Raw genomic sequence first — 27,837 nt, forward strand, 5'->3', positions numbered from 1 at the left:
TTCAAGTGCAACAGACCAACGAGTGTGGGGTGAGCACAAGTCTACATAGTTCACTAGGAGAATCACCCATGATGGTACAGAATGGCCTTCATTTGCTGCAATTTTGTTGTTATCACTCTTTCTATTGTCATTAGCTGACATGTCAAAAACAAAGGTGCTGCGGCGTCAGCTGATAGAGAGACCACTTACGGTCGAACCCTCGTCAGTGGTTACGAGGGCTGTCACGTGACGTCATGGGTTAAAGGGGGAGTGTCCTGCTACATAAGTATATCTCACCTTGAGATCAACCCAGTCAACAGGTAGCTGAGCTCGAGACAACACCCTCGCTCAGCTACAGCAGCAATGACAATTATGTTAGTGGACCAAACTTGCATGGAACACCTGAATAAATCAACTGTTTATTCACCACGTTTGGTGCCGCTACAGTGCATAGATTTAAAGTAACAATTATAGGGATTAGAATAAAGCTGAAGAAAAACTCTTTCACCCAGAGACTAGTAGACATTTGGAAATCATTGCCTTACAGAGTGGTAGATGCAGTAAGTCCTCATCATAGTTAAAAGAGCGTTGAGATACGCACTTGAACAGCTGGCTGGTGGAAAATACTTTCTTTTGATGGACATGGAAACTGTGTGTGTTGAATGCTACCCAGTGTTGTACATTTTGAACAATTTTATGCTTTAAAAATATGGTAAATAAAATGGTCAAGTCCAGTCCTGTTAAAATCCTTGGCGAAAGCAAGACAAAATTTGTGCCCGTGCAACTGAGAATCACAATCCAATTACAGCTCCTCCAGGGTAACGAGCAAAATACGTCATTCAAGACAATTTAAAAAAAATGTACATCAAATAGTAAATAGACATTGGATTAATTTGCTTTGAGATTACCTTCAGTAAAAATAGAATTTGAAAAGTTAATTACTTATAACAGGAGTAATGGAATTAAATCTTATTCAAACTTAGTTCAGTTTTGTGACATAGCGTGGAAACTGGCCCTTCAGCCCACAAAGTAGGCACGGTGGTGCAGCAGTAGAGTTGCTGCCTTACAGCTAATGCAGCACCGGAGACACTGGTTCGATCCTTACTGTGAGTGCTGTCTGTACGGAGTTTGTACGTTCTCCCCGTGACCCGTGTCGGTTTTCTCCGAGATCTTCAGTTTCCTCCCACACTCCAAAGACTAATGCCCCTGTCCCACTTAGGAAACATGAACGGAAACCTCTGGAGACTTTGCGCCCCACCCAAGGTTTCCGTGCTGTTCCCGGAGGGTTTTGTCAGTTTCCCTACCTGCTTCCACTACCTGCAACCTCCGGCAACCACCTGCAACCTCCGGGAACCGCACGAAAACCTTGGGTGGGGCGCAAAGTCTCCAGAGGTTTCCGTTCGGGTTTCCTAAGTGGGACAGGGGCTTTACAGGTATGTAGGTTAATGGGCTTGGCAAATGTAAAAATTGTCCCTAGTGGGTATAGGATAGTGTTAATGTGCGGGGACCGCTGGTCGGTGTGGACCAGGTAGGCCTAAAGGGCCTGTTTCCGCGCTGTCTCTCTAAAACTAAAACTAAAGTCCATTCCAACAATCTCCTGGTAACTAGTTTTATCCTACACACCAGGGACAATTTACAGAAGCCAAAACCTGCATGTCTTTGGAATGTGGAAGAAAACCAGAGCATCAGGAGGAAACCCATGCGATCACTGGGAAGTAAGAACGTATGAACTCCGTATAGACAGCACCCGCAGTCAGATCGTACTTGGGACTCTGGCGCTGTAAGGTAGCAACTCTCCCACTGCATCACCATGTGAGATAAGATAATAGTGAAATACCAACTGAACATGCCTCTGGTGTTCACGATTTATTGAATGTGCAAAGACTGGGATGAATCCCAAAACAAGGGAGTCGCTGTAAACAAATGACAAGTACCTGGTATCCTGGTGTGACCGAGTACTGAATGCCTGCTGTCGGCTGCATGTTCTCCGATACAGCCTCGTAGACAGGAGGTGCTGGGGCTAGTACGCGATGCTGGTGTGAAAAGGTTTCAGCAATGCGACGTTGCTGAGATGCATAAGCTGTTTCTTGTTCATCCAGTCGGCGCTTCATTATGTGTTCATACTCAAGGGAGCCCTATAAACCTAAAGAGGAAACACAACCATTAGTACGGCACCAATAAATGCACATTCACTTCATTAAAATATTTTAGGAGACCTTGCATTTAAATATAAAATCATGAATGTTGTAAAATGTCCCAAAATGCTTCATAAATGTACAAAATGAAAAAAAGCTCGTCAATAATATTAATAGGAAAGGGAGAAAATCCTTGGTAGATATTATAAATGACCAAACGTCATGGAATCACACAGAGGCAAATCAATAAATGATCCTCATCTGAGTGATAAACACATCTAGAAGTTGCTCATATTTGAAATGATAGCAGAACAAATTGAAAGAATGATTTAAGAATACAGTAAGTGGATAGTATTGCCATAGGGCAGCAGAGCACAACAAAGTTTGATATGGTCTGTATAGATCTGGTACTGGATAGTTTACTACTGTGTACCAGATACACTCATGCCTACACCCTTTGGATTTCTGGATCCGGGAAAACACCACATCTACAAAGATTTTGCTAAAAGCAACAAGTGAATATTATATTGAAAGAGTGCGTAAAGAATTGAACAATTGTAAAATCATAATGACAAATCGAGGTCCAATTTAAAAGTTGCTTGTCTTCATTTTAATGGACACAAGTGTTTTGAATACTGTCAGCACTTCCAATCAGAAACCTACTCTGGCTGACTTCTCAACAACAATATCAATGTATGGGAACAGTGAATCACAAGTAATGTCATCTTTTATAAACACTAGCAACATAAACCGCACAGTAGTTATAAGTTTTTGATTTAAAACATCCTTGCTAGAAGATCAATGCAACCTTGACTGGCTGCATTGGGCAGGATTGATAATGCAATGTGTAAAGGGAATCCCAGTTTCACCATCAATCTCCACCAACACCAGCCTACCCAATCCCTTAACAGCACTTTCCAATACAAATCAAAATATGAGAAGCCTTTCTCCAAAAATGTGTGCACATTTCATATAAATGTTCTCACTTGGATTTGATTTAGTACGCTATCGTTCACACAATTACAGCTGTGAGCAAAACTGAAACATTTTCTGCGTGTTCCTCTTGAGTAACTCTTGCACCGAATCAGTTACGTGTCTCTGTGTTATGCTTCTGCAGCAATTATTAACCAGCAAGGGAGAAATAAAATAGCCACAGTGCCCTCCATAATGTTTGGGACAAAACCCATCATTTATTTATTTGCCTCTGTACTCCACAATTTGAGATTTGTAATAGAAACAAATCACATGTGGTTAAAGTGCACATTGTCAGATTCTAATAAAGGCCATTTTTATACATTTTGGTTTCACCACGTAGAAATTAGAGCAGTGTTTATCCATAGTCCACCCATTTCAGAAAACCATAATGTTTGGGAAACATGGCTTCACAGGTGTGTTTAATTGCCTCCTTAATGCAGGTATAAGAGAGCTCTCAGCACCTAGTCTTTCCTCCATCTTTCCATCACCTTTGGAAACTTTTATCGCTGTTTATCAACATGAGGACCAAAGTTGTGCCAATGAAAGTCAAAGAAGCCTTTATGAGACTGAGAAACAAGAATAAAACTGTTAGAGACATCAGCCAAACCTTAGGCTTACCAAATTCAAGTGTTTGGAACATTATTAAGAAGAAAGAGAGAGCACTGGTGAGCTTACTAATCACAAAGGGACTGGCAGGCCAAGGAAGACCTCCACAGCTGATGACAGAAGAATTTTCTATATAATAAAGAAAAATCCCCAAACACCTGTCCGACAGATCAGAAACACTCTTCAGGATTTGTCAATGACCACTGTCCGCAGAAGACTTCATGAACAGAAATACAGAGGCTACACTACAAGATGCAAACCACTGGTTAGCTGCAAAATAGGACGGCCAGGTTACAGTTTGCCAAGTACCTAAAAGAGCAACCACAGTTCGGGAAAAAGGTCTTGTGGACAGATGAGACAAAGATTAATTTATATCAGAGTGATAGCAAAAGCAAAGTATGGAGCAGAGAAGGAACTGCCGAAGACCCAAAGCATACCACCTCATCTGTGAAACACGGTGGTGGTGGTGTTATGGCCTGGGCATGTATGGTTGCTGAAGGTACTGGCTCACTTATCTTTATTGATGATACAACTGCTGATGATAGTAACATAGTGAATTTTGAAGTGCATAGACACATCCTATCTGCCCAAGTTCAAACAAATGCCTCAAAACTCATTGGCCGACAGTTCATCCTGCAGCAAGACAATGATCAAAAAAAATACTGCTAAAGCAACAAAGGAGTTTTTCAAAGCTAAAAAATTGCCAATTCTTGAGTGGCCAAGTCAATCACCCAATCTAAACCTAATTGAGCATGCCTTTTATATGCTGACGAGTAAATTGAAGGGGACTAGCCCCCAAAGCATAAGCTAAAGATGGCTGCAATACAGGCCTGGCAGAGCATCACCAGCGAAGACACCCAGCAACTGGTGATGTCCATGAATTGCAGACTTCAAGCAGTCATTGCATGCAAAGGATACGCAACAAAATACTAAACATGACTACTTTCATTTACATTACATTGCTTTGTCCTAAACATTACGGTGCCCTGAAATGGGGGAACTATGTATAAACACTGCTGTAATTTCTACATGGTGAAACCAAAATGTATAAAAAATGGCCTTTATTAAAATCTGACAATATGCACTTTAACCACATGTGATTTTTTTTCTATTACAAATCTCAAATTGTGGATTACAGAGGCAGCTAAATAAATGATGGGTCTTTGTCCCATACATTATGGAGGGCACTGTAGTTTATACACAGTTAAGCAGTGAACAAGTGCAAGTGACTAAATGCCCAAATCATTTAGATTGCAACCTGCTGGCACTAATTTTGTTTTGGAGACTCTGGCTCCTCACATTCTTGTACTCCAACTGGGAATATGCTGTGCAGCTTCAAAAAACATACAGAAACGTGGAGTTTTATTTTTTGCAAAAATTAAATTGTGGGAGCACCTTCACCAGAGGGAACACACTGCTTGCAAAGATGCAGACTCAAAAGCAATTAAGGACAAGCAATAAATGCAGGGCTTGCCAACGATGCTCACATTACAAAAGACAAATACCTAATTATTCCAAAATAATACAGTAATTCTGTCTTTTGATAATTCTAGTGAAAGGATGGTCTAAGAACAAAGTAGATATTTTCCACTTATTCTGGCAGGAAATCTCAAATGTGTATATAGGGTAAACCCAGGAGAGCTACTTCTCATGAACGATGTGATAGTGTCAATACACAAGTAGCATTCTGAATAGGTGCTGCTAGAAGTAGGTACAACACAAGACATGGATTAATATTGCATCTATAAACACATGTGAAAAGCTGTAAATAAAGGTCACCCAAGCGACTGGCATAAGCTGCTTTTATCTTGCAGATGTATTTATTTCCAAAATGGTTATTGCAGTATTGTTCAAGGTTTCAATAGAATGGTAGAACTTCTTAATGGTGTTCTTAATAGCACAGAAGCTAATCTATAGCTCAGCGGGTGCAGCAGCATCTATGGAGCGAAGGAAATAGGCAACGTTTTGGCCCGAAACGTTGCCTATTTCCTTCGCTCCACAGATGCTGCTGCACCCGCTGAGTTTCTCCAGCTTTTTTGTGTACCTTCGATTCTCCAGCATCTGCAGTTCCTTCTTAAACACTAATCTATAGCTGATTGATTCGAAACAAACACCTAATCCCACAGAGAACAGTTTCACTACTGCTGTGTATTCTGGATAAAGACCCCTTCATTCCACAATACCTAGTGCTGCTTCTCACCATGAGCAGATAATGACTTAACAAAAAGTTGAAACAACTTGCAAGGTGAAGTGTCAATCATAGAGATAGACTCAAAGTGCTGGAGTAACTCAACGGGTCAGGCAGCGTCTCTGGAGGAAATCGACAGGTGACATTTAGGGTCGGGATCCTTCTCCAGACTTCATCATTCTTGAGCAGCGTAGGTCCTGATTAGTTGTTGAGAATTTTGCAGAGGAAGAAGTTTCACATTCTAGATTTAATTAGTGTTCAATATTTTTAAATGTGTACTCAATGCAGGAAGAAAAAAAACTGAGGAGTTTCACTTCAGGTCCCAAAAGTCAATCAATCAATCTTCATCACCTTGCCTGTGAAAAAGTTAACTGACTTTCTTTCACAGAGTACTGATTGAAGCAAAGTCAACATGATGACTCTGGGTGGGAACTGGAATTTACAGCCTATCCACAAATCGTGCAACATGTTTTAAATATGTTAATACAACAGTAACAGTTCTTACAAAATGGTTATTACTGACTATACTGTACATACAAACCAAATTAAACTCCGACTAAATTGAAAGTGATAGATTGCCTGAACACCTTCCAACTTGACAAATGTGAGTCTGTCTACCTGCACATAACTAAGTACAATTGACATCCATCATTCTATTCGTATTTTTATACTGTTTAATCAATGCACTCTAATGTATATTCTTACTTTTAATGCTTGCTCTACTCAAACTGTGCCTTATTTCTTATGTGTAAGAAAGAACTGCAGATGCTGGTTTACACCGAAGATAAACACAAAATGCTGGAGTAACTCAGCGGGACAGGCAGCATCTCTGGATAGAAGGAATGGTTGACGTTTCGGGTCGAGACCAGTCTGAAGAAAGGTCTCAACCCGAAACGTCACCCATTCCTTCTATCCAGAGATGCTGTCTGTCTCGCTGAGTTACTCCAGCATTTTGTGTCTATCTTCAGTCATAAAAGTATTATTTTTTAATCATATCTGGTAAGACAAATTTAATATTTAAAGTGCTTCACTTGTACTTCAAGAAAACACAATTCATCATGAAGCTATAACATAATACCAGAATGCTAAAACTTCTGGGTGAAAACTTCTTCTTGAACAAAATCATTAAAGATGAGTTAAATATAAACTTTCACACTTGCAGACCAGCACGTTATTTATTTCCTGAAATAGTCTGCTCTTGGAAAAGAGTATTACTCTTATTTATGGAAAACTGCTAATGTAATCAAGCTGTATGGATAGGCCAACAACACAGTTGACCCACTAATTCTATAGTCACTGTTCTCCCACATACAATGCACTTAGTCATCATTTCAGTAAAAGACTAACTATATTCTAGATCGAAGCAGAAAAGTCGCTTTTTGAAACTGAATTTTCAAATCCATAAAAAAGGTAACAATTGTTTATTTGTTGTACTTGAACTTAATTTAAAATTGGAAAGCATCAAAATTCAATGGTCATTTCAGTAGTAGTCATTCAGTATCATTACTTGAAATCTTGGAACTTTGAAGATAGTATTTTAGCATTAGCACATTTTAAACTGGTTAGGAGACAAAAAAAATCCAGAATGGCTTAGAAATGAGATAAAGACTCGTACCAACAATTGTAGTCGATGGGTGACCATCAAACATAAAGCGCGCTTCTGTCACAAGGAAAACTCACAGACTGGTATCTGCAGTTACCTGCAGGGAAAGTAGTCAATCTAGTAGGGGATCCACTATCGGGAAGTTACCAGTTAACCCTCCCTGGGTACTTCCATCCACCTCACAACAGACTGAATACCTCACTGAAAAATATATGGACTATACTGTGAAAGCCATTCTTAAGAAAATGATATTTCTAAACATTTAGATCTGAAGACAAATTCAGGTATCCAGGAGAAGGGTCTGAAGAAGGGTCTCAACCCGAAACATTGCCTATTTCCTTCGCTCCATAGATGCTGCCTCATTCACTGAGTTTCTCCAGCATTTTTGTCTACCCCAGGTATCCAGTAATGTATTTTATAATGAATTGATTTGAATTGTTATCAGTCAGCAATTAGTTATGTTGAGTTTAGTTTATTGTCACATTAACTGAGACACAGTGAAAAGCTTTTGTTGCATGCCATCCAGTCAGTGAAAAGACAATACACGATTACAATCGAGCTATTTACAGCGTATAGATACACGTTAAGGGAATAACATTTAGTGCAAGGTAAAGCCAGCAAAGTCCGATCAAAGATAGTCCGAGGGTCACCAATGAGGCTAGTAAAGACCAAAATACATAGCAGAAATATTTATTATTTCATAATTTCACATCTCATTTCACAAAGAACAGAAGACAAAGATAACATGAGAGTTCCTTTAAGACTTGATGACACTTGCTCAGTAACTACCTCAGATGCCAACTAATACTGAATAGTTAGTGCAAGATGCATAGTGCAACAGCTCATCCCATAATTATTGTCTTGCGAATGATATAATATCCTTTTAACACACACTATCAAGTAGCTTGGCTCGATAAATATTTACATATTCTTGTAAACCATTGTGTAACAAAGATTATACCGCTCTGAATGAACTCTCGTTGCACATTGGTTACCATCTCTGGTACACTTCCTCCTCAAAACTACAGATCAATGTTGAGCTTTTGTTTACTAGAACGACAAATTTAAGAGCAACTAGAAACACTTTTCTTTGAATCTTTTCCATACCAGATTTATTATGAATACAGCCACATGAACTACCATTACAAAGAACAGTAGTTCCAGACTTTGGGTAAAATAGGTATTACAAAGACAATGATAAAAAATTACGCAAATCTTTTTTAAATTTTGCCCAATTTAATCTCAGCCCTCCGGTACAATACCAGTCCTACTCTAAACAACATAATCTTTGCAAAATTACAAGAGGCTATTGTTCGAGTAAAGGTCAAAATATATATGAATTTTAAATTGGAACCAAACTATATTTGCACTTGCTTCCTATTCCCATGGCCCTTTACCTCCACGTCAAATAATCTCCTACACTGTACTTGCACTCATATCTGACGTCCTAGACCATGTCATCTTGTCTGAACAATGTTAATATATCAATATAGTGCCCATAACACGATAAAACATCTCAAGATGGTTCCAGAGCAGCATTATCAAACCATACCTGCCCGACAAATGATAATAACCAAAACAAAAGGTGGCACGTTTTAAGGTAAAAAGGATGTAGAGAAGCAGAGGAACTTTGGAAAGAAATTCCAGAGCTCAGGGCACTTGAAGAAATAATCGGCCAAGGGGGAGAATCGTGAAGAGCCACTTAAGGTCAGCAAGCACTGTGGTGCGGGATGAACAGAATTGTGTTTAAAATTACATCCAAGTTTTGATGATAAGCTTAGAATGGTAAGACTTGATTAATTTGTCATAGGAGTGAATTATAAAATCAACCCTCCCAAATGTGAAACTATGCGTGTCACCAGAAAGAGGAATCCAGGCGAAACATCTTACAATATACTTGGTGCCACCCTTGAAGAATCCAAACAAACCAAGTATCTTGGCATCAAATTGCAGAATGATCTGCATTGGAATGGTCAGACTCATCATGCAACGGTGAAAGCAACAGGTGTCCTAAACTTCCTGAGGCGCAACTTTCATCATTGTTCAACTTCTGTCAAGGAGAAGCTATACTTCACCCTCGTTAGACCTCATTTGGACTACGCAGTTGCAGCATTGGACCCATACACAAATAAAAACATTTCTTCCATCGAACGTGTCCAAAGACAGGCAGCTCGATTTGTTACTAACACCTATGAGAGAGAAGCGAGTGTCACCAAACTTCTGAATTCTCTGGGGTGGAACCCTCTCCAAGACAGACGTGAAGCTCACCGTTTGACCTGTTTTTACAAAATGTTAAATGGTCAGCTCGACATAGATTACAAGACCTACACCAAACCCAAACCAATTAGGAGCAGACGAGGGCATTCGATCCAATTTGTGATCCCAGCTACAAAGACAGATGTGTACAGCAATTCGTTCTTCCCCCACACAATTAAAGCATGGAATAATCTCCACCCTACTATAGTTACCCAACCAGATGCAACTAAATTTAAAGTAGCTCTTTCTTCCCAATAACCCTTTCTGGTTTAAGCCTTCCCTTCACCACCTCCAGTTTAAATTCCATTTGGAATATTTTGGAGGACCAAGAAACCAAGAATGAAAGGGCTGACAGGAAGAAAAACTGATGGCGATGGTAAGCAAACATACCCATGTATAATTTGGTGATAAACCCCAGTCCCTGCAATGATCGGAATGGGACAAGAGGTGAAGAGATTTCATTTACAGGAAAGGTATCGTCAGCCTTCAACTAAGTTTTTATCAAGCTGCCATGTTGACTCAATCACCCACTGCAAGATACACTGGAAGATGCAGAGGCTCACAGTAAGATAATGGGTGGTTTGGTCACCCTGCTATCAGAAGGATGTTGTTAAGCTGGAAAGAGCGCAGTGAAGATATGCGAGAATATTGCCAGGAGTTGAGGGCCTGAGCTTTAGGGAGAGGTTGGGCTGGCTAGGTCTTTATTCATTGGAACGCAGGAGGCTGAGAACTGATCTTATCGAGGTGTATAAGATCATGAGCGGAATAAATTGAGTGAAGGCACGGAATCTTGTACCCAGTGTAGGGAAATCAAGAACCAGAGGATACAGGTTGAAGGGCAGATGGGAAGGATTTAATAGGAACCTGAGGGGCAACTTTGTTTTACCTAGTGATGGGTACAGATATATGGAACAAACTGCCAGAGGAGGTAGTTGAGGCAGGTACTATAACATTTAAAAGGCATTTGGATATGTATAGGAAATATTTAGAAGGAATTGGGCCAAACGTGGGCAAGTGGAACTAGTGTAAATGGGGCTAAATCAGCATATCCACAATCACGCAGCATAGAAACAGGTCCTTCATGCCGACCAAGATGACCATCTACAATTGTCCCATTTGTCTCGGTTTGACCAATACCCCTCCAAACCTTTCCTATTGATGTACCTGCCCAAATTAAACCGTGAAAAGACAGTGCATATGCTTCTGACCTGCAGCCTCTCCCACACAGCGTACTGTGGTTACAATTCCTCTTAGGCATCAATCCATTATCATGCCTCATGCAGGTAAACTACAATTGCCTTCAGAGGAGCTTCTGTTGTCCAATCAGGAATACCATCTTGTTGGAAGGCTGATATCACCATCTGCATCTTGACCAAAATCAAGGATACTTCACATGCTCTTGACTACAGTGGAAAGTCAAAGTGGCTTAACTTTTGTAACATTGTCCACTTATTGTGGGAGAACACTGTATAGCTTGTGGACACAATGTTAAGGGCTCAAGATACATTTTCTAGCCATAAGGTACTCAACACGAATGCCTTATTGTGATACAGCCAGGATTTTAACACTTACACAGGGAAATAGGAATAGGCCACCTAGCCTCTCAAGCCCACACTCAGCGGGATAATCAACATATTGGCCATTCCTTAACAGTTTTTGTAACCCTCACATAACCAGAGTTCAACATCAAATGTTTTAAAGGTTTACTTCTGCCTCAACTTCCTACTATGATGCTAAAAGTCCAAAGAATATTCCTTGGATAGACACAAAAAGTTGTAGTAACTCAGCGTGTCAGACAGCATACATGGAGAAAAGGAAGAGGTGACGTTTCGGGTCAGGACCCTTCTTCAGAATATTCCTTTCTTTGTCTCTGGGTCTTTGGTCTAATTGTGTTATAATGAGTAACTTTGTGCATTATTTATTTTGTTATAGGAAAAAGATGAATTATAAACTACTAATGAAATTACACGTGGTTCTCCTGCTAAAGAGTGGCTCCAATAGTCCAACTTAGTACCGAGTCACATTAATTCCTGTTGCAAAGGATGCAAAGTGCCATAAGTAATGTCATCAGCTAAAACAAAATGAGCCCTCTTCGTATTTATACACAAACTAATCCATTTATTGTAATATAGAGCAATTTTAATGCTTTCATTTTGTCTACAACTCTCCAATATGCAACAGATCACAATTCATTAACCTGTAAACAAAATTATCCAAATATTTCCATTAGATATAGAGTCGTACAGCAAATATTTTCTTTAGTTATAGTCATACAGCACGGAAACAGGCTGTTTAGCCCAATTCGTCCTTACCAACCAAGATACTTCATCTAAGGTAGTCGCATATGCTCACATTTGGTCCACATCCCTCTAAATATTTCCTATCCATGTTTTTTAAATGTTGCTTTTGTACCTGCCTCAACTACGTCCTCGAGCAGCTCGTTCCTACACCCCTTAGTGAAAAGTTGCCCCTCAGGCAACTCCTATTAAATCTTTCCTCTTTCACCTTAAACACATGCCCTTTGGTTGTTGATGTCCCTACCCTTGGCAAAAGACTGTGTATTCACCCTATGAATTCATGATTTTATACACCATAATTGGATCACCCCGTAGCCTTTTATCATATATCTATGGAGAGGAGGACAGTCATACTCGTTTCGAGTGACCGCCGATGATGATGAATTGATTACTGCTTCCAATGACAATATAGCCTTCATAAATATCCTATCAATTAAAGACCAAGGAAATTGGACTGCGAACTGAGGCAAAACAGACAAATCACACAGAACAGACAGCATTTAACCAAGCATTCAACCCAAAAGATTGGTGATATTTATGCTGCACATAATGCTCCACCCCATCTTCTTCAGCTAACTCCAACAGATCATTTTTTATTACACATACACTAGCAGTGGACTTCCCAACAATATTCTATCAACCCTCTTCAGAATGTTCAACACCTCTGCTGGCTCATTATCCCAGACTTTTCTTTCCCAAATGTCCCAACTTCTTTGATATTTCCTGAGAACAATAACCCATCAGTTCTGTATTCAATGTTGTGACTCCTCTTTTGCAACTCTTTTGATGTTTTTTCATCCCTGCAACATGACCTTAAATGTTCATTCTATTTCCTCTATGTGATCTAACCAAGGATTCAAACTACCTTTCAATCCAATTGGCACAGAAATTAGGCAATTGCTTATAGTTCCTTTTTATGGCAATGTAAACTACAACAGTATGTGAAAAACAAAAAAATCGCTACTAAATGGTATCCAAAACCTAGTGATCATTCAATTATTATTTGATTTGCAGTTTAACAGAAAGATCAGATTACCTCCCAAAGCTTCCCATCATCAAAGAAAACCACACGACAATAAACAAGATCAAATAAATTAGAAATCTAGGGGGGGGGGGGGTTAATTTTAAAAGCTTGAAAGCCAGTGAATGTTTTTTTGGTTTTTTTGCAACTATCTTCGAAGCAAAAAATGAAAATGTCATAAACAGTTTTTGTATTAGTGGAGGCAGTCTATTTTAATTGTTGTAGATATATCTGTATTGTTAGTGCAAGGCAAATCTACATATAAAACAGATATCTATCTTCAGATTATTAATCAAAAATCATTTGATGCTCAACAATAGAGAAGCAGATTTTGCTAATTGTTTTCCTAAAACATACTGACCAATATAACTACCTGGCATATCTACCAAGTAACAAAGTACAATAGTTACAGATTCTGTCACTTTTGTACATGCAGAAGAGCCCAACATGTGCCAATGTTAATGGATCCCACCATGACCTGCCGCACGAAGACAAGCTAAATATTGCTGCAGGGTAATGAACACTTGACACAATAGCATCAGCGGGACATACAATCTATTTTATCACAGCACATCACACAGAACTAATGAGGAAGTGTCATTGGACATGGTTCCTTTTGATTTAGTTACAAGAGCTAGAAATCACTTCACTGATTTCTCATTTTCTATTCATTTGCCAACTTTATGTTAAGCAGCATGCGTTAATAACATTACTGAACGGAATTAAGCATCTATAAATGAAGTTAATGAACATGAACAAACCCTGAGGGGCTTAAATGGCAAAATACTCCTGGCTAAATACTGTAGACTTTCCATCCACGACCAGAGCTTAGAAATCTCTGCAGGCACTACTCCTGTTGGAATCATCAGCATTCAGTCTCAAATGAACTTTCAAAGTAATTCCCTGTTAATAATTAAAGTTAAATTAAAAATTATGGTGTATAAAATACTCAATTTTTTAAAGGAATATTAAGAAGACTATAATTAGATTATATACAAACCACCCTGCCTCCAATCTTGAATGATAATAAGAACATTTTTAATTTATAAAATGGTAAAACTTTCTTTCCTTGGGCCTTGTCTATAAGAACTGCAGAATCATGCTCAGTTTATTGACTGGTGAATCTAGAAATTGCTAAAACAGAGACATTCACTCTGACTTTCCTCCTTTTCATAGATTCAGTCTTTATCAGCTTCCCCTCTCCCACTCCATCAATCTGAATAAGGATCCCCTCCCCATTGATGCTGCCTGACCAGCTGAGTTCCTCCAGCAGCTTGCTTTTTGCTCTACTTTCATTCTAACAAAAAAGTCTCTATTAGATCTGTATTCCTTGGAGGTTTAGAAAAAAGGAATGGTGATCTTATTGAACGATTTGATCCTGAGGAGGCATGAAGGATAGATGTTGAGTTATTTTCATTAGAGGGAGAATCTTAAATGAGGGGCCATAGTCACATGCAGTCATACGTGGGAACTTCTCACAACCAAAAATAAATCTCAGGAATTAGCTAAATGGTTCCGTGTGACACCAAAGTGAAATAATAATCACGTCTCCAAAGTAATGTCTGCAATGTATGTTCTGTGCATGGGTTTTCCTCACTCATTTCAAGGCCAGATGTCTCAGGTCACATATCACCCCACAACTTAGGTCACAATGCTTTATAGAATTCTTCACTAAATGGCACCAAAAGTAATGCTTCCCCAGTGACTCTTTCAACAAAATATATCTGATGTTATAGTACCAGAAACACAAACCATGGTTCAATCTAAGATCTAGGCTTTCAAAAATAGCCTGGCATGGAAACAGCATTACTTAATCTTTAGTTTAGTTTATTGTCACATGTACCGAGTAAAATAAATTCAGCCATTCTGAGAGAAAGGAGATAAAAACAATGAAATTCTCATGACTGTACAATACAATTTTTTCTGGTTGGCATCCAGTGACTAGCGGAGTTCCACAGGGGTCGGTGCTGGGGCTGCTACTCCACACGTTGTATATTAATGATTTGGTTGAGGGGATTGAAGGTTTTGTGACGAGTTTGCGGATGATACGGAAATAGGTGGTGGGGCAGGTACACTGCGGAAGGACTGGGACAGGTTGGGAGAGTGGGCAGAGAAGTGGCAAATGGAATATAGTGTAGCAAAGTGTGGAGTCATGTACTTTGGTGGCAGGAATAAAGGCATTTTCTAAATGGGGAGAGAATCCAGAAATCGGAGGGGCAAAGGGACTTTGCGACTGTTAACCAACAAGTTAATCTGCAAGTCGACCGGTAGTAAAGAAGGCAAACGCATTAATTTCAAAAGGGCTAGAATACAAAAACAGGTTTGTAATCCTGAGGCCCTATAAACCACTGGTCAGACACATTTGGAGTACTGTGAGCAATTCTGGGCACCATATCTGAGGAAGGATGTGCTGGCCCTCGAAAGGGTCTAGAAGAGATTTAAAAGAATGATCCCAGGAATGAGCAAGTTAACATACAATAAGCATTTGATGGCACTGGGCCTGCACTCACTTAGAGGAATGAGGGGGTACTTCATTAAAACATACCAAATAATGAAAGGCTTGGATAGAATGGATGTGGAGAGGGTGTTTCCACTAGTGGGAGAGTCTAGGACTAGAGGGCATAGTCTCAGAATTAAAGGACGTTCCTTTATAACATATAACTATATAACAATCAGCACGGAAACAGGCCATCTCGGCCCTACAAGTCCGTGCCGAACAATTATTTTCCCTTAGTCCCACCTGCCTGCACTCATACCATAACCCTCCATTCCCTTCTCACCCATATGCCTATCCAATTTATTTTTAAATGATACCAACGAACCTGCATCCACCACTTCCACTGGAAGCTCATTCCACACCGCTACCACTCTCCGAGTAAAGAAGTTTCCCCTCATGTTACCCCTAAACATCCGTCCCTTAATTCTGAAGTCATGTCCTCTTGTTTGAATCTTCCCTATTCTCAAAGGGAAAAGCTTGTCCACATCAACTCTGTCTATCCCTCTCATCATTTTAAAGACCTCTATCAAGTCCCCCCTTAACCTTCTGCGCTCCAGAGAATAAAGACGTAACTTATTCAACCTTTCTCTGTAACTTAGTTGTTGAAACCCAGGCAACATTCTAGTAAATCTACTTTGTACTCTCTCTATTTTGTTGACATCCTTCCTATAATTGGGCGACCAAAATTGTACAAAATTGTAGGAAGGAGATAAGGAGGAATTTCTTAAGTCAGAGGGTGGTGAATCTGTGCCACAGAAGGCTGTGGAGGTCAGGTCAATATATATTTTTAAGGTAGAGATAGATTCTTGATTAGTACGGGTGTCAGGGCTTATGAGGAGAAGGCAGGAGAATGGGGTTAGGAGGAGAGATATATCAGCCTTAATTGAATGGCGGAGTAGACTTCATGGGCCGAATGGCCTAATTCTGCTCCTATCATTTATGACAATAAAGCACATCATAAACATTTTATTGTGTGATTAGGTATTTCACCCAGTTGGTGGATGCAAATAGCAACAATAAAGGTAAATGATGCATTAGCTTTACGTGAAGCATCCAATATTGGGAGAATACAATTTTAATAATATCCTCAGTTTAATGGCTCAATTCATAAAAAATACCCCCACAACTTACCTCTCTCCTTGAAGTATATTTATGTCTCAATTTAGATTGCATACTTATGTCCTTGAGCATAGTCTACAGAGGACGCTGTCAAGGACTACAGTGCCAACAAATTGACTAAATCAACACTGTTTCAGAGATTGAAACTTTTAAAGAGCAAGTAGAACCAACTCTAATTTCCATTAATAAAGTATGTTACATATTATGAAACAGTTCACATGACCTGCTAAATTGGATTGTAAGGAAGCACATTCACAAATTAAAACTATCCAGTACTCTTCTGAAGAAGAGAAGTGTACACCTCAACATTACCATGTACAACTGCAAGTTCTCCAGAGAACGAAAAAAAAACAGGAAAAGGGAAAACGACCCAGCAGACCAGTCTTCAGACGGGACAACGCAAACCAGTTCCAAAGCAAGAGTCAGATGTTGGCTAGAGCAAAACCATGGAAGTTCCTATGAATGGGATTTTGAAATCAATACACACACAGACAAGAGACTGTGTGATGGGGTGATGTGTACTGGAAGTCGGAGGGGAACTTTACAACATGAAACAGAGTTCAAAACATTTTCTATCCCAAATGTAATAAGATTATATTGAAGGAGTTTCACTCTTGAATTTGATTGTTGTACCTCGAACCTCAGCAGAGCAGATTTACCAAAGCAATTTCATCAAATGTGCACACTAACTAGAATGCTTGTCCAGGTAATTAAATTACAGTATTTTTCTTGTAGTTTCTTCACCTTCAAAGCCTCCTTCTCTTCCTCTCCAATTATATGGTTTCACAGCTTCCTGGGCTTTCAAACAGCATAGCTTTTCTGGCATATTCTGGACACATATTCCAACAAAATGTAAACATCTGATCCATTCTTCATCATGCCATACCGTGCCATGACATGTTTATATTTGAATAAATGTATTTTATCTTCAATCCTATCTTCCAACTATTCAGAAAGGACGGTGTAGCTTCCTAAACTACTGGGTTTTTTTAAATTCTCAGTGGAGGCAATTCTGACAGCAATATTATTATTCTATTGTTATATTTTTTTTAAACAAATGCTTTTTATTCATATTTTAAAAGTACAACTTTGTCAAGTAATACAATTCTCTATGTCTGTCATGCAAAGCAAACCACATGTTTAGAACAAAAGCAACATAATTTCAACAAAAACTAAAATGAGATTACTTTCAAATAATTTGGAACAGCTTTAGATGTTTCTGTCATTAAATTTTCCTCAAAATAGAGCCCTTTTAACACACAAGCCTTTGGTATTTGTGCTTTAAAATATCTTTTTAACTGCTGCTCTGCTAAACTGAGATCCAAGCAAACAACAATGAAACGATGATTTCAGCCCCCGAAAGCATAAATCAGGCTGAGTGAAGGGTTTCAGTTTGAAGAAGGGACCCAACGTGAAACGTCACTAATCCACGTTCTCCACGGATGCTGCCTGAGCCGCTGAGTTACTCCAGTACTTTTAACCTTTCTTTTGCAAACAAGCATCTGCAGTTCCAGAAAGTTTGTGTCTTTTTTTTAAAGCATAGATCAGGAGTTTGTCTGGCATTCAGCAATATAGGGAGAAGCAACACTATCAATTTGAGAATGAATAAAGGGCCTGTCCCACTTACCAAACTTTATTTCGGTGACTTGCCGGCACCCGTCAGTCGCAGCAGGTCGCCGAAAAATTAAAAAATGTTGAAAATCCAGCTGCGACCAGAAACGGTACGACTCTTTGGGCGACTACTCACGACCAAACAGGCGTCACAGAGGGGAAAGAAAACTACAGGTGCACATCCTTTTATCCGAAAGCCTTGGGATCAGACACTTGTCGGATTTCGGACATTTTCGGATTTCAGAATGGAAGATTTTTAGCGTAGGTTGCGCGGGCGGCTTGAAAAGTCTGGAGCGGCTGCCTCCTCCCCGGAGACCGGGGAATCATTGCATAAATGTTAGTCAGTTAGTTTGGAGGGATTTTATGTGGTGGTGGTGGGGGGTGAAGGGGGAAACTTTAATTCTTAGTCCCCTACCTGGTCGGCGACTCCCAACATCGCGGAGCTGGGGGCTCTGTCCGGCCGCGGGCGGCGCCGGTTGGAGCTCCGACCCCGGCAACTCTACCCCTGGCGGCGAGACGCTCCAAATCCAGCGCCGCCCGCGGCCGGACGCCCGCAGCCCCAGCTCCGCGAATGTTGGGAGTCGGCGGCCACAGCGCTCCGGAGCTTACCGCACAGCGACCTGGTAAGGCATTGCCCGCTCCCCGCTGGTATCCCAGCGCTGCGACGCCGCCAACTCCGAACATTCGCGGAGCTGGGGCCGCGGGCGTCCGGCCGCGGGCGGCGGTGGATTTGGAGCGCCTCGCAGCCAGGGGTAGAGTTGCCGGGGTCGGAGCTACAACCGGCGCCGCCCGCGGCCGGACGACCGCAGCCCCAGCTGGGAGTTGGCGGCCGCAGCGCTGCGGAGCTTACTGCACGGCAACCCGGAAAGGCATTGACCGCTCCCCGCCTCTCCGACCAGGTAGGGGACTAAGAATTAAAGTTTACCCCTTCCCCCCCCCTCCCTCCCTTCACATAAAAGCCCTCCAAACTAACTGACTAACATTTAAGCAATGATTTAGTGTCTCCACGGTCTCCGGGGAGGAGGCAGCCGCTACAGTAGTACAGACCTGGGTTGACCGTGGGTCGTTTCGGTTCAAGTTTGGCGCCAAACGCGAGCTTTGGTGTACAGACGACATCCTGGAAAAAATGGCCGGTTTTCGGAGTTTTTCGGTTTCCGGAACTCCGGATAAAAGGTTGTGCACCTGTACTGTATAATTGAAGAAGTCAATATAATCAAACCAAATCAGCTTGTGTCCAGGCGATTATCATGGCCATAAATGTGAAAGCACTGTTTGAATTGTGGATTTGTGGTCATTTATAAGTAGGAGAAAATGGTCTTAAGATTGTCGAATTCTATGAATAAGATAGAAAGATGATCATACTCAAACAATACACGTCAGAATGTAGGAGAAAACAACTTTAAAAGTATGATGAACAATAATCAAGGATAGTGAGAACGTTTTCACCAATTTCAAAAATAATTACAAGAATGGAATAATGAATAGATTTCAGAGCAGTGACAATTGATATATTTGCCACACGTTTACCATTCCAAAACAATATTAATCATCTGATCCATTTTCAGGAATGCTTGTCCACTTTAATAGTTTTGTGAATTTGACAAGAAGACTTGATAAAATAAGGAAGGTGGAAAGCTTGCATTTGAAAAGCACCTTTCATGAAAGCAGGACTTCTCAAAGCTCCTTACACTCAATTAAATGCTTCAGATGTGGAATCATTGTGGTAGCAATGGATATGGGAGTCAATTTGCCCACTGTAACATCCCAAAATCAGCTGAGCCACAACAAACAGATAATCTGCTCAGTTATATACATTGACATTGCCAACTGCCACACCATCCATGTTCTTCTTTGAAATTGTGCTATGTGATCATTTGAATGGACAGAGGCCCAGTTTAACATCACATGTGAAAGACGTTGCAGGATTCTCTAATACTGAACTAAATAGACAGTTTAGATTTGTATGCTCAAATCTCATAAGTGAAGTGCATTCTTAGTTCAGTTCAGAGATACAACATGGAAACAGGTCCTCCAGCCCACTGAGCCCACACAGGCCATCAATCACCCGTACTTTAGGTCTATGTCATCCAACTTTCATATCCTACACACTAGGGGCAATTTACAGAGGCCAATTAACCTACAAACCTGTACGTCTTTGGAATGTGAGACAAAACTGGAGCACCCGGAGAAAATTCACGCAGGTGCGGGGAGAATGCGCAAACTCCACCTAAGTCAGGGTCAAACCTGGGTCTCTGGCGCTGTGAGGCAGCAGCTCTACCGTTGCTGCACTGTGCCACCCCCATTCTAATTCAGATACAAAAGCCTAGCAATTGAGATTGAAGTAATGTAGTAATAGTTCTTTTAAAAGATGGTTTGCTCTCATTTACCAGTAAATACAGACAGTACGAGACTAAATGCAGTATCACTATTGCCACACTCACCTATAACTAAACAAAAATCAGAAAAGCTGCCACATACTATTCAGTCTGAAGAAAGGTCTCAACCCGAAACTTTGTCAATTCCTTCTCTCCATAGATGCTGCCTCACACACTGAGTTTCTCCAGCATTTTTTGTCTACCTTCCATTTTTCCAGCATCTGCAGTTCTTTCTTAAACATACTATCAATAGTTCACAAGAGGAAATAAAACTACAATTCCCACAATGCTTTGCCTAATTTCCAATTGGTCGTTGCTGCTTAAAGCTGAAATTCAAGTCTGAAGCAGCAATTCAGTCAGACAAAGCCGCAGCATTCGGGCAGACAAGAAAACTTTGCTCTAGTAGCACCACACGTGGAGGTGTGGAATTTAATCTGTGGAATAGACTCCACCCACTGCTACTTTCCTCAACAGTCACAACAAATTATTTAAATGAGCTTGCACTTGCCGCAGTTGAGTCACTTCCATCTAATTTTCACATTGCTGACCACATAACAAAACATCAAAGGTCAGGGCGCTTTACAGTAAAATAACCAGGTTTCAGCAGGTAACTATCATTAGCCCAAGAAACTTAAAAGATCATTCCTTTGGCTCCTTTGTAAGATCTCAAAAAGATCCATTAGATGTAAATCAGCACAATTCACAACAACACCACGGACAAGGGTAGCGCCACAAATTAAGACTTGGGGAGTTCAGTTTATAATGAATGGACAAATATGTTTTCGCTGTGGGATGCACTGAATATTCTTTGTGAAAACATGTGGGGAAAAAAATCAAAAGAAAAGAATAAGCCACACTTATTTGGTTATCAATCATGACATTTGGGCATGTGGGGAATGCAAATGCTCCATGGTTTTTAACAGAGGTTACCTTTGTAAAGCACTTACTTTTAGAGCTTAACTGATAATATTTAGAAATAAAATAGTGCCTGACTGAAAAAGCAGAAACTTGCGTTTCTCTATATGAACATCCTGCCAAATAACACAAAAATAATCGCTTAGATAATGTTTATGCACACTATCATGGTTTCTCGTTTGGTGAATCAATAAGTCGTGCGGCGCACATAAAATAAGGTTAAAGAAAACACTCCTGTCACTAATTAATCAAAATTAAATTCCACTTTGTCTTAGGCAAAATAAATAAAGCTCAGAGGTCTGAGGCACAATATCTAATTCAGAAAACATCTGTGTTAATGGCTGTGAAACTCTCAAACATGCTTCTAACGTTATCACACGAAACATTGCAGCGGCGCTCTATTGAGTAAGAAAGCAACAACACGTTCAAGAGAAAATCTTTGTGCATCAATGTCTTAGTACGCTTTTTGGGCATGCATTTACAACTTGTACAAATAATTCACTACATGCCACACTAGCTGTCTGATAAAATTCAAATATTATTTGTTTTAGGGTCTGTTTCTTCCATTGGCATTTCATTTGCATGTAAATAACCATTTATTAAAACTTTATGTGATGCATTTCCCCATCACATATTCTTTTGTATGAAATAAAACTCAGAGTTTTATTTCATACAAAGTGTGCAGCATTTAACCTATTGTGCCCATCGCACCACATTACAATTTCCAATGTAATACGTTAAGAGGAGTTATGAAGAAATAGTTATCAATTATATACCTTGCATTGATCTCCAAATAAACTATTTTATAACTCATTTGTATAACTTAAACTTATCATTTAATAATACAACTAAAAATTTGAACCTTCTCATTTTCCACACAAATATATGTGGATGTTGAACTACTCAACAAGATCTGATTATTCATATGTAACACTAGCAAATGTTGTTAGCTACATCGCACTTAGCTAATCTGAAATGAACCTACATCAGTAACTCAAGCAACATCATAAATCTGAATGGTAAGAGTCTAGAACCACAACGTTCACAAGGTGTCCAACACATAGTAAGCAAACTTTAGTCACATTTCACTACATAAGTTAGAATTTAAACTTACTATACAACCACCATCATGAATCTCCAAAAATATCACATGGCTTATTTTGGACCCGCCCAGACAAGAACAATGATCTGACCCTGGAATCCCAGTGCTGCCAATGGTATTCCACAACTTCACCCTCTTCCCTCCAGCTCCCTCAACACACCAGGGCTATTCAATAATTCATAGAAAGGCTTCATCCATGAAAATTATTTTCAGCACCTTAAATTGTCCTCTATGTTTCTCTGTTGCAGTATCAAGATACCTCTCATTTATGCCCCAGAATAACTGCCCACTCATCCTCATAACATTAATTCTGACATAAATACTCATGCTTACCTAAACATTGTGCATTCACCTAAATTCCATGATAGAATTTCTGAAGTATTTTTTATAAATGTCTGCAACAATTGCACTCTATATTTATTCCATCAACTTTCAAAGCAACTTGCATAATGTATGGATATGGCAGCTGACATAGGCAACGGGTTTTCATGAACAACGGGACTACTTTATGAACAAATCGCATATTTTAACAATAACCGCTAGACAATCGCGAAAGACCAATCATTTATTTATTTGCCGCTGTACTCCACAATTTGAGATTTGTAATAGAAAGAAAATCACATGTGGTTAAAGTGCGCTGTCAGATTTTAATAAAGGCCATTTTTATACATTTTAGTTTCACCATGTAGAAATTATAGCAGTGTTTCTACATAATCAACTGTTTCAAACATCATTAAGAAGAAAGAGAGCACTGGTGAGCTTACTAATCGCAAAGGGACTGGCAGGCCAAGGAAGACCTCCACAGCTGATGACAGAAGAATTCTCTCTATAATAAAGAAAAATCCACAAACGCCTGTCCGACAGATCAAAAACACACTTCAGGAGTCAGGTGTGGATTTGTCAATGACCACTGTCCGCCGAAGACTTCATGAAAAGAAATACAGAGGCTACACTGCAAGATGCAAACCACTGGTTACCGGCAAAAATAGGATGGCCAGGTTACAGTTTGCCAAGAAGTACTTAAAAGAGCAACTATGGTTCTGGAAAAAAGTCTTGTGGACAGATGAGATGAAGATTAACTTATATCAGAGTGACGGCAAGAGCAAAGTATGGAGGAGAGAGGGAACTGCCCAAGATCCAAAGCATACCACCTCAACTGTGAAACACAGTGTTGGGGGTGTTATGGCCTGGGCATGTATGGCTGTTGAAGGTACTGGCTCACTTATCTTCAATGATGATACAACTGCCGATGGTCGTAGCATAATGAATTCTGAAGTGTATAGGCACATCCTATCTGCTCAAGTTCAAACAAATGCCTCAAAACCCATTGGCTGGCGGTTCATTCTACAGCAAGACAATGATCCCAAACATATTTCTAAAGCAACAAAAGAGTTTTTCAAAACTAAAAAATGGTCAATTCTTGAGTGGCTAAGTCAATCACCCGATCTGAACCCAATTGAGCATGCCTTTTGTATGCTGAAGAGAAAACTGAAGGGGACTAGCCCCCCAAACAAGCATAAGCTAAAGATGGCTGCAATACCAGAGCATCACCAGAGAAGACACCCAGCAAGTGGTGATGTCCATGAATCGCAGACCTCAAGCAGTCATTGCATGCAAAGATATTCCACAAAATACTAAACATGACTACTTTCATTTACACGACATTGCTGTGTCTCAAACATTATGGTGCCCTGAAATGGGGAGGGGCTATGTATAAACACAGCTGTAACTTCTACATGGTGAAACCAAAATGTATAAAAAATGGCCTTTATTAAAATCTGACAATGTGCACTTTAACCACATGTGATTTTTGTTCTATGCAAATCATAAATTGTGGAGTAGAGGTAAATAATTAAATGATGAGTCTTTGTCCCAAACATTATGAAGGGCACTGTGAAACTAAATATTTCGCGTCCACCTGAAATAATGTAGTTTTTATCGTCCAATAAATAACCCATTTCTTCATACAATTAACAGGGTTAGGTGTAGTCTGATACAAAAAGAAAGTCAGCATACTGCAATGCCCAGCTGGTTTGCAAACACCCAAGGCATCATGTCAGGTCGCGGCGTTCAGTGTAACTCGGGACTACCGGAAATGCCACCGCTTGCACTAAGGTGGATTGATCTTTAGCGCGAATAATGTTGCTTGTTTCTTCTCTGACTTCCCTGCACTGCACTTGCAAAGTTCAACAGGGGAGAGCATTTTAACGGAGCATTCCTACAGAAGGATTGCCGGACACGCTGCACGTCTGTTTTTCTGGCACAGAATTCGAATATTTCCAGCTGAATCCGAATGTTTTTGCAATGGGATCACCCCACAGTCTCCATTATGCCCGATGCCTGCTCTTCTACCGCCCCTTAGAGCCACTCCAAGCCAAGCCCCCTAATCTCCACCCCCTCCCTGATCCCTCCCCTGTCCACACAAACACACACACAAACACAGTCCAGAACAGCAACTTTCCCCATGGATCCACTAACCCCGCCCCAGCCCCGAGTCTCCTCCTCGGACGCCCTCAGCGCCAATCCCCGCTGGCCCTCGGCCCCTTTCTCTCCCCGGATGCCCCCACCCCCGACGGCCCCGATCGTCGGCTCGGCTGCTTGTTCGGACCCCCTCTCCCTCCCCTCGCTTCCACAACAGCCTCCCGCCTCAGGCACCCCCTCGCTTGACTTGATCTTCTTCATAACCCCGCCTCCCCGGGCCCTCCCTCTTCTCTCTCCTCCTTCCTTCTATCTCCCTCCCCTCTTCCTCCCACCGCCCGCCCTCCCTCCCTCCCTCCCGCTCGGGGAGGCGCAATCCGGCGCCACCGATCGCCGGCCAGCCCCCGCCCCCCCTCCAAAGCCACGACCGATCGGCCGCCGCGATGCGCCCCGCACGTTTCCCTTCACACACACACACACCACCCCGGCCCGGCCACCTTCCCCTCCCCTCCCCTCCGACCACGGATCCGCAGCCCGCGCCTTTCGCAGCCCGAATGCGGAGCCGGGGGTGAGGGGGGCGATTGTTGTGCAGGCCGCGGGCTCGCTCGCTCCCTCACACACACACACACGGAGCGGGCATCGCGGAGCCGCCCCCCCGGCCCGGCACACAAACACCTCAGCCGCGCAGGCCTCCCCTCCACTCACCGCTCCCGAGCCCCCCGCCAAAGATGCAGACTCCCGCTGCCCCTCCTTCCCTCAGGCGGAGAAATCCCGCGAACCCCCTCCAGCGGGGCCCGGGAGGGGGGTGTAAAAAAAACCTAAACAGCTCGGCACCGAGGCCGCCGTTCCGTCCGCTCACTCCCCGCCTGTCAATCACCGGCGGCGCCGCCGCGCAGGAAGTCCCGCCCTCCCCTCGCCACCCCATTGGCCCCGGCCGGCGGCGGCTCGCATCCCCACTGGGCGGCGACCACGTCCATCATCCGGCTACCGTCTGTAACCTGACAACCGTGCCCCGCCCACCCGAGCGACGTGATTGGCAGCCGCCGGTACCGGATGTCCCGCCTTCCCTCAACACCCATTGGCCGCTGCCTGAAGCCCCGCCCCCGGTGCGGCGCAAGGGGGCCGCTGCACTCCACCGGATGTCCCGCCCATCCATCGCGCCTATTGGTCGCGGTTTGAGGTCCCGCCCCCCGTGCCTGGCAGACATGTCCCGCCCCTGCTCGACGCCTATTGGCTGCCGTTGAGAGACCCGCCCACGGTGCGCTAGGGGTGGTTCCGAGCAAGTGATTGGGGAAGCCCGCTGTCAATCAGGCAGCCCGGGCCCCGCCCCTTTATCCTCCCCCAACCACAAAAGAGCGCGGAGCCGCCCCCTTCCCCCACACACAGTGGCGCAGCCTCCTCACAACTCACAGCGCCTCCGCCTCGCAGCGCCGGGGACCCGAGTTCGATCCCGACCTCGGGCGCCGTCTGTACCCTACCGAACCGTCTTTGCACCTTCTGTGCCCTGCGTGGGTATTCCCCGGTTTCCTCCCACACTTTAAAGACGTACAGGTTTGTAGGTTAATTGGCATCGGTGTAAATTGTCCCTAGTGTGTGTAGGATAGTGTTAGGGGATGCGGGGATGGTTGGTCAGCACAGACTCGGTGGGCCGAAGGGCCAGTTTCCGCGCTGTATCTCTCTAAACTAACACTAAAATCCTGCTACATTTTAAGCGGGCGGGTGCATTGCCATTAGCTTGTTGCAACGTCTATCAATGCGATGGGGAGGGGTTTGCTTTTAATAGCGGAAGTGCCACGACTGGTACTGGCTCTAATACAGGGGGGGAGTGAGTGGGCCACCATTTTTCCACAGTGCAAGCAGGCAAATGCAGTCAGTCCAAGACTGTCTCCGCTGACTAGTTTGTGGACGTGTATCCCCCCCCTCTACAGCACAGCTTAGGCGGGTAATGCTCCAAGTGACTTCCACAAGCCAGCTCTGCGGCTGACAATGACAGTCAGGCTGGTGGGTTCAGCAGCTGTTACCCCATGGTAATCTTTCCAAACAGACTGCTTTTTGTCAGCACCATTTATCAATGCACTAACATTTCTGAGGAAGGGTCTCGACCCAGTCCCTCTCTCCAGAGATGCTCCCTGGAGTTACTCCAGCATTTTGTGTCTGTCTTCGGTTCAAACCAGCATCTGCAGTTCCTTCCTACACATCTCATCTGCATTTCCTTCCTACACATTAAAATCTCTTCCCTGGACCTGAAGCCCTCATAACTGCGGTTTGGCACTCCTTGTAGATTTTGGACCAGTACAGCAGTCGTATGTAATTCAAAAACGCTATTTATTCAGTCTAATTATAAATCAGCAAACTTAAATAACTTCATGTCTATGTTATTTTTGATAATTGTAAGCAAAATGGTTGGTGTTGATTATTACCTATGCTTTAAGAATTTAGAATATTTCTCTTTACTTAGAGAGGATCCTTTACAAATCAACATTGAAATCATTTATCAAAAATGCTGTACAGGAGCAGGAATGGAGTGTTTAGCCCAGAGTTCGTAAATTGTGTTCTAAGGCAGGTTATTGTTCAGCCTTCATGGGATGAAACTGCTTCATGTAAAACTTGGGCTAAATAATAGTTTGTTTTGGTGCCGTCGCTTAAGCTTAGACACGTTGTCTAATAATACACTGCTTCAAAGCTTTAGCCAATGCCCCATTTACCCTCAGCAGCATATCTGCCTCCAAGCCTATGAAAT

At 41.9% G+C, this 27,837-nt stretch overlaps 1 protein-coding gene across 1 annotated transcript in view; it reads right to left on the reverse strand.

Annotated features, from left to right (window-relative positions):
* sin3aa (SIN3 transcription regulator family member Aa) overlaps window positions 1-25,976 on the reverse strand; it is a 74,910-nt gene extending 48,934 nt beyond the window's left edge. Inside the window, exons 1-2 of the mRNA XM_055662649.1 lie at window positions 25,803-25,976; window positions 1,914-2,122 (exon numbers count right to left, since the gene is read on the reverse strand). Of these exons, the coding sequence (XP_055518624.1) occupies window positions 1,914-2,090 (177 nt within the window). The 5' untranslated portion in view covers window positions 2,091-2,122; window positions 25,803-25,976. The remainder of the gene's footprint in view (window positions 1-1,913; window positions 2,123-25,802) is intronic.
* Between the last annotated feature and the right edge of the window lie 1,861 nt (window positions 25,977-27,837).

This window comes from Leucoraja erinacea, chromosome 36 (genome assembly GCF_028641065.1).
Source record: "Leucoraja erinacea ecotype New England chromosome 36, Leri_hhj_1, whole genome shotgun sequence".
In the NCBI taxonomy this organism is placed as follows: domain Eukaryota; kingdom Metazoa; phylum Chordata; class Chondrichthyes; order Rajiformes; family Rajidae; genus Leucoraja; species Leucoraja erinaceus.